General features: G+C 32.6%; 1 protein-coding gene across 1 annotated transcript; it reads right to left on the bottom strand.

Moving 5' to 3' along the window:
• Nucleotides 1–4,049: 4,049 nt before the first annotated feature.
• Nucleotides 4,050–4,622, bottom strand: LOC111808336 (defensin J1-2-like). The gene is made up of 2 exons (XM_023694257.1): nt 4,503–4,622; nt 4,050–4,408 (listed from the first exon to the last, which is right to left on the bottom strand). Exons 1-2 carry the CDS (start codon nt 4,552–4,554, stop codon nt 4,236–4,238), a joined length of 225 nt encoding a protein of 74 aa, XP_023550025.1. The 5' UTR covers nt 4,555–4,622; the 3' UTR covers nt 4,050–4,235.
• Between the last annotated feature and the right edge of the window lie 3,566 nt (nt 4,623–8,188).

Below are 8,188 nucleotides of genomic sequence, written 5' to 3'. Positions count from 1 at the left end.
GTAGACAATATAAGGAGCTACCACTGTATCTATGATAACTTGCCTTAAGAAATGACGAGAGACTGTATAAGTGGGTGACATGGAAAATTGCTACCGTATGTACGATAACCCGCCTTAAGAGGTGTACAAGGGACTACATAAGTAGATAGCATGAGGAATCACTATTGTGTGCATGATAACCCGCCTTAAGAAGGGATATACAGGTAGTTAATTGAGGATATATTATTGTGTGTAGAACAATCCCGCTTGAGAGTGGACAAGAAGTAGTATATAGAGAAGCTATTATTGTGTTGGGAAGAAACCCACTTTGAGATGAGACGATGGCCTACAAAATAGATTAGCTCATTGTAGACGCCACAGTGGTGTGATGTAACATTTAGGAGATGCCTGAACTAGGCCCAAACTTCTTAAAACCCTATGAAAAGCCTGTGGAAACATATAAAAGCGTATAGCTTTGATACCAACTATAATGATCCTATTTTTTTTTCCTTTAAAACAAAGTTGTCATCACATCCATGATAGACTTAAACGTTTATTAAACCATTGTAATAGACTTAAACGTCTGTAAAAAAGAGTGAGTAGTACAAAAGTTTGGAGAGTTTCCTTATAAGTAAGATTGTAGAGATCATATTCGCCTGTTATAATTTTTTCGTATATTGAACTTTTTCTAATAGGTCATGGTTTTTTTTTTTTTTTTTTCTAGTTTTAGAGTTCTAAACGTAAATTCTTTGTGTATCTTGTTTGTTATGACAAGAGTGAGATGTGTTTATGTTAAAAGGACACTATTATTGCATAAACCAAAATTCCAAAAGAGCTTACACAACATTAAAGCAAAAATACATGAAAGGAAGGAAGAAAGGAGGGGCCAAAGAGGATGGCCACTTTATTCATACAAGTTTTTAATGAGTGTCTACTTTTAGAAATAGACAAATAGTTGATGAAGAAATATCAAACACAGTGCTTTGAGCATATGCACCGAAGGCGGAAGCCCTTGCAAGCGCCATCGTTAAACCCCTCTCCCTTGCACACATGGCCACAGTTGTTGCTACTAAAGCATAGCCCCTTGAAATTGTGGCTTGGAGTTTCGCAAAGCCTGGCCTCTGCAACCATTGGCGCCATACCTGTCCCACACATCATGCACCAAAAACCACTTGTAAACAGTCCAATGAACGAACAAAACATATAAAATGGAAGGAAACAAACAAACCAGTGCCAAAAATGAGGAGCAGCAAGCAAATTGCAGCTGAAAGGAACTTCATATTTAGAGAGAGGAATTTGTGTGTTATGAGTTTAATGCATGGAGGGTTTAGGGTTTATATAAGAATTAAGAGAGCCCATCATCTTTGACTTGCATCATCCAAAAGGCAAATCAAGGCTGAGAAGAAGATTAAACAAAATTCTACTCTTTAACTTAATTTGATAGCAACTAGTTTTAGACTGACCCATTATACATTTCAACCATATGAATTATATATTGATTTATTAGATATATATTTAAATTTTATGTTTAATAGAATTGTATTTAAATTAAAAACAATTATTGATAATGGTGGCGTATTTAAAAAAAAACTAAGGCAATTCCTTTTGAAATTGAATTTGTGTATAAAAAAGGAAAGGAAAAATCTAGGTTTAAATAAAACAAAACAAAACAAGACTTTGAAAATTATGAACATTGATTGATGAGTGATCCACGTAATGTTAAATGAATGTGGTATATGCTTGGTTCGCCGAACAATGACAAAGTTTAAATACCAATTAAAATACTAACAATTTCATACCATTTTCGTCCTTCTAAACAAATTGATAATAAGTCACTCGATTCGACTTACTCAACTCATGAACAATGAGATTGAATCTAAAAAAATTTACAACTTGATTCGACTCAACTTGTGTGAGCTCCGGTGCAAAAAGCGCATAGAGATTACCCTATTCATCTTTTTTTTACTTTGCTCTTCGTGTATTGGATACTTTATTTTGTAATGTTAGAGAATGATAAATGGAAGTCGTGCTATTTAATATATTTTGAGGTATTTAATGTGTTTATTTAGTTAAGAATTAGTACTTTATTCAGACTTGTAACGACCTATTTTTTTTTACTAAAAATAAGATCTTCGCTGCATATCTATTATGTACGAAAAAAATCATTAAAAATATTTTCTAACGATGTCATGGACTTATACGTTCATAATAAATTCATTAAAACAATATGTTGCAAAAAAAAAAAATAACATGAATTTAAATAAAATAAAGAAGATAAAACATTGTCCTAATCTAACCTAATGGCTACGAAAAAAACAACATAAATGCCACCACCCTAGCTTCGATCACATGGTCGTCACTGCAATGTTGTTATCTGTACAGGAGTGCTTTATCTTTGCTTAAAAAATAAGAGGAGTACGTGGCTAAGGGTAACTACACTATTGGGGTCGAGAATTGCATACACAAGCAATCATGGTGGGACCTATTCTTTCATAAAAACATTTCATGGTCTTCAACTTTGCTTTTCAGTTTGGGCAAAAATTGGATGTGTAGTCCTAATACAAGGCCCACGTACGCACACATGGACCTACCAAGCGGGCGTACACGTAGCACCTAGACATGATCTTTAGCTAGCGCACACTCACGTTATCAGAGCCACAGTGGAAAAAGGGTCCACATAAAATCATGACGTACATAGATATCGTAATGTACGCATCCGCTCATATAATGAGAGAAGTATTCTTAGTGCAAGAGAGCCAAATTTCAATATGAGTTTCGGAATGCAACTTTGGTGTGAATCGAGCACTAAATGGCAACCAGGGATAAAATTTTAATCCAAAAGACTGATGGCTGCTTGTGAGGGTGGCCCCTCCTTAATAAAACAAAACAAGACTTTGAAAATTAGGTATTGACTTGATGAGTGACAAGTGATCCACACAATATTGAATACATCAATCTCTTATTTGCCCAACAACGACAATATTTAAATACCAATTAAAATACTATTAATTCGAATATCTTTCTTCTATTTGGTTATTTCTGTCACACATTCATAAATTCATTTAAAATTTAATAATGACGTCATAATATGGCTGAAAATAAGAAGAAAAAAGGATTTTTTTTTTATTAAAGTTTAAAAATAAATGTCATTCATTTATCCTAACATACAAACTACTATTTAGATGTGAAAATCTAACTACTGCGAATTGACTGTATAACCACTTCAGCAAACGTCATCATCCATATATGGAGACCTTGTCTTTATCTAAAAAAATGTAGAATGCCGTTTGAGTGTTCAAAAATTGCTCTGTAAGTGACCTAATTGTTGGAGACCGGAAATGCAATAATAAACCATCATGGTTCAGGGTAAAACCTACTTTTTGTGATTTTTCTTGAATTCTATTTTTTTTTTTTTTTTCCGGAATAGGATTAGGTGCATAATACTTATCTACACATAGTTCACACGCTCGTGCATGAACCCACTAGACGAGCTTGTATACATATCCTCTAGGTCTGACTATGGACTATTGCATGCTCATGCTACAAGAAAACTAACGGAAGAAAATGAAGACATATCATATCATGGTGTACGCATTTGTACAAAATATATTGGAGAAGTAACCCATGCTTGTGACATACATGAGATCCCACATTTTCAAATCATGGTACATGGTTAGAAGCACATTATACTTCTATAGTGTTCACAACGTAACTTTCCTATGAGACATATGCATGACATATCATTCAATTTTATCATACATAACTCATCAATTGTCTCATACGGCATAATGTTAGCATGGTCTCATAACATATATGAATTGACATATTAGAAGTACATGTTGTTGGATGAAAGTCTCCGTCCGCTAATTTAGGGAATGATAACGAGTTTATAATCGAGGAATACTCCCTCCATTGGCACGAGATCTTTTGGGGAAACTCAAAGCAAAGCCACACTAAAAGTGGACAATATGATACCAAATTTTTTTACTTGTGTTTCTTGTTTATTGATTATTTTATGTTTATTCCTACGATAGAAGTAAGAGGTTATTCTAACATAAACGAAACCATTCTAAATATACGACACCAGATATATGCATATTATTGCATGAACCAAAATTCGAAGAACACAATGTAATTGAAGAGGTTACACAACATTAAAGCAAAAACACAAGAAAGGGAGGAAGGAAGAGGGGCCAAAGGCCACTTTATTCATACAACTTGGAAAGTAAATAGAGAATTAGTTGATGAATGAGATATCAAACACACTGCTTTGAGCATAAGCAACGAAGGCGGAAGCCCCTGCAAGCGCCATCGTTAAACCCCTCACCCTTGCACACATGGCCACAGTTGTTGTTACTAAAGCATAGCCCCCTGAAGTTGGCGCTCGGAGTTTCGCAAAGCCTGGCCTCTGCAACCATTGGCGCCATACCTGTCCCACACATCATGCACCAAACACCACTGGTAAACAGTCCATCAACAAACAAAACATAAAAAAATTGAAGGAAACAAACAAACAAACAAACCAGTGCCAAAAATGAGGAGAAGCAGGCAAATTGCAGCTGAAAGGAACTTCATATTTAGAGAGCTGAGAGAGAGAGATAGATAGATAGAGGAATTTGTGTGTTGTGAGTTTAATGCAAGGAGGATAGGGTTTATATAAGGGTTGAGAGAGCAGAAGGAAGGGTTTTTCCTGCTACGTATAGCCGCCGTCAATCTCATAGTTTTCAAATCTCTTTGGATTTCCAACGTCCTCGCTATAACGGATGTGGGATCTCACAATCCACCCTCTTAAGTGCCCAACATCTTCACTAGCACACCGTTCAGTGCCTAGCTTTAATACCATTTGTAACAGTTCAAGTCCACCGCTAACAGATATTGTCCGCTTTAGCCCGTTACGTATCTTTGTCAACCTAATGATTTTAAAATGTGTATATTAGGGAGAGATTTCTACACTAGAAATATTTTGTTCCCCTCTCCGATAGATGACGTAAGATAAGTGATGGAACATGATGAAAGATGCAGCCCATTATCTTTGACTTAGATGATCCAACCAAACTCTAGTGTTTAATTAATTGGATAGCAACTAGTTTTAGACTAAATCATCATATATTTGAACCATATGAACTATTACAGTTATATCCTAATCTTAGTTTATATATATTATATATATAGATCATCATTTAAACATATGAGTTTTTTCTTTCTTTTTTGTTAAATTATATAAAAGATCTCTAAAGTTTCATTTTTATCCTTTTATTTTGTAATTAATATATATTTGTTAAAACAAAGGAGGAAAATTAACATAGTAGAGTACGTAATACTATATACAATATTAAGACGATAATTAATTATTATTATTTATTCCAAATATTTTTTTATTTTTGAGCTATCATAATTATATGACCGTACTAATTATTACGATTAATTTTATTGTATAATTTTATTAAGATCATTATTTAAAAATAATTATTAATATTGATGGCTAACCAAATTAAAAACCTAAAATTTAATATATATTATTTATAGTATATTTGTAAGCATATCTCATTTAATATATATTTTTTTTTACTATATACTACATTTAATTTTTTAAATATAAGTTAGATTAAATATTTACCATTAAGGATAATTATCCAGATTTCTTACCCAATAGATTCAAAAATACATCAATAAAAATTAAATAAGATAGTAAAATTGTTGCTTTGTTTATTTAAAATTCCCATAACATTGCACAAATACAAACATTCTATTTCCAGATAATTTTTTTCGAACCTATATATATATCACATCCATGTTTAAAATTTAGAATTCAGATTTAACACCTGTGTGTCCCGACATTCTCTTACAACATGGCCACATTAGTTACTTTCTTTTAGCAAGATTTATCCTCATTCACATATATTCTAAGAAAATTTTCAAGAGATTACCTAACATAAAATCGTTCCAGACAAAGCATACTTAATTTTGGTGTTTTTATGATCGGACCAATGAAAATGAAAGTGCATCTTGTTAGTATATGTAATAACTTTCAATTCTTTTAAAATTTTCTTAGTCATCCTATTCTCTGGATCGCTCTCATTCACATATCGACTCAATTCATGCAATTATACTTTGAGTGTTACAATAAATAAATAAATATATACAATTTTTTAAAATAAATAATTATTGGAGAGACTTAAAAAGATAAAATTAAATGTTAGGCAAAGGTGGCAGAATTTTGAGGATGGTGGAGTATTTTATAAAACCTGGCAATTCCTTTTGTGTATTAAAAAAATAAAAAAGAATTGGAAAATCTAGCTTTAATCCTAATGGCCAATAGCCACTTGCGACGTTGACCCTTCAGGACTTTGAAAACTAGGTACGTTGATTTGATTAGTGATCCACGTAATAATATTAAATGAATATTGTGTATATCTGTCAATCTTTTTTTTTTTTTTATTCGCCGAACAACGACAAAAATTAAATAGCTATTAAAATATTAATAAATTTATAAAGAAAGTTTCAGACGTATTATTGAGGATTATTGAGAGGAGAAGTTATACGTTAGCTAATCTAATTAAGAGGAAGATCATAGGTTTATAAGGATCACTCTCTCCATTCATACCATTGTGGAGGGTCGTGATTCCTAACATGCTATTAGAGTTATGCCCTTAACTTAGCAACATCAATCCAATCTCCAAGTATCGAATAAAGAAATTGTGAGTCTCGAATGTGTAGTTAAAGGTGACTCAAGTATCGAACAAATGATGTAGTTTGTTTGTTTGTTTGAGGGCTCCAGAGATGAGTTGTGTCTCGATTAAAGGAAGGTTGTTCGAGAGCTCCGAGGGGAGGGCTATTGAGTATTATTGAGAGGAGTAACCCCGCATTGACTAATTAAGAGGAGGATAATGAGATTATAAAGAACACTATCTCCATTCCTACGAGGTCTTTTGAGGAAACCAAAAGCAAAGTCATAACAATTTATGTTGAAAGTGAACAATATCACATCATTGTGGAGGATCGTGATTCTTGACAAGAAGATGAGTGAATTATAAGCCGTGTTTGATCGAATTATAACTAATTAGCAATCCACAAAAATATGGTCAAATTATGGAGTATGAATATACATAAATTAGCCAAAAAGAACTCTTCAAATTAGGAAGTATTTTGACAATTCTATGTCCAGTACAATGTGAGCGAGATGAATTTTTAGAACAACGGTTTTATCTCGACATCTTTTCAGCTAGAATGACTATAATGGATTGGAATTGAGTATTGAACTTTTCACATAACATTAGAACTACGTTTTTTTTTTAATCAAATATATAAATATATTAGAACGAGGGTCAAGAAATGCAATTACATGCAATCATGTTTGAAACCTACCATTTCATAAACTATCATAACATGACTTTAGTCTCGGATTTGTAGTACGTCTCTACACGCGACCCACGTATGCACATATGGACCCCCAAACGAGCTAATATACGTACCCCTGAACCTGACATTCGACTAACTTACACTCACACTGCTAGTATACCATGGACGGAAGGGAGCGCAATAGTATCATTGTATACATAATACCGTATCATAACATCACAGTGTACGCATCTATACTAATCATAACGGAGAAGTATCCCAATGCACGTGAACATACAATATGCATGAGGTCCCCATAGTTTAAAATCTTAGTATGTGGTCTATGATGCAAGTTATATTTTCGTTTATTTTATACATGACATAATCATTTTATGTCGTCTCATAATGTAGTGTCTAACACTTTCATAACATAGCACAATTTTCAATGACATAATGTGTCAACATGATATTTCATAGCACAACATATCTGATAATAACACCATAACATAACATATCAAGTTCCATAGCACAACATACTCACAACATAGTAATAACATAATAAACATACATTAAAAAATCACAAGGTACGACACGTGCAAGGGCCACAAAGCTTGCATCGTTCATATTTCAAACAATTCATCCAACCAAACCAATAGTGCAGCCTAATCAATCTAATATATATAAATTTAACCTAAACAAATTTTTGTAACAAATTACAAACGGTTTTGTAAGAGTATTTTAATAATTTTTTTTAAAGATCAAGATTAAGGATAATTTGAATTTTTTTAATTCTTAATTTAACCTAAACAAATCTTTATTTTGATAATCAGTTTTTTTTAATCAATTTATTGTTGTCCAAAAAATAAAAGAA

Source organism: Cucurbita pepo, chromosome LG13, assembly GCF_002806865.2.
Source record: "Cucurbita pepo subsp. pepo cultivar mu-cu-16 chromosome LG13, ASM280686v2, whole genome shotgun sequence".
Lineage (NCBI taxonomy): Eukaryota > Viridiplantae > Streptophyta > Magnoliopsida > Cucurbitales > Cucurbitaceae > Cucurbita > Cucurbita pepo.
This window is presented reverse-complemented; position numbering and strand designations above follow the sequence as displayed.

What these genes read in the sequence shown, in the direction of transcription:
- LOC111808336 (XM_023694257.1), bottom strand. Translation starts at nt 4,554, where the DNA reads ATGAAGTTCCTTTCAGCTGCAATTTGCCTGCTTCTCCTCATTTTTGGC. An exon ending in TCTCCTCATTTTTGGCACTG is followed by an intron (nt 4,409 to 4,502) that starts GTTTGTTTGTTT and finishes TGTGTGGGACAG; the next exon opens with GTATGGCGCCAATGGTTGCA.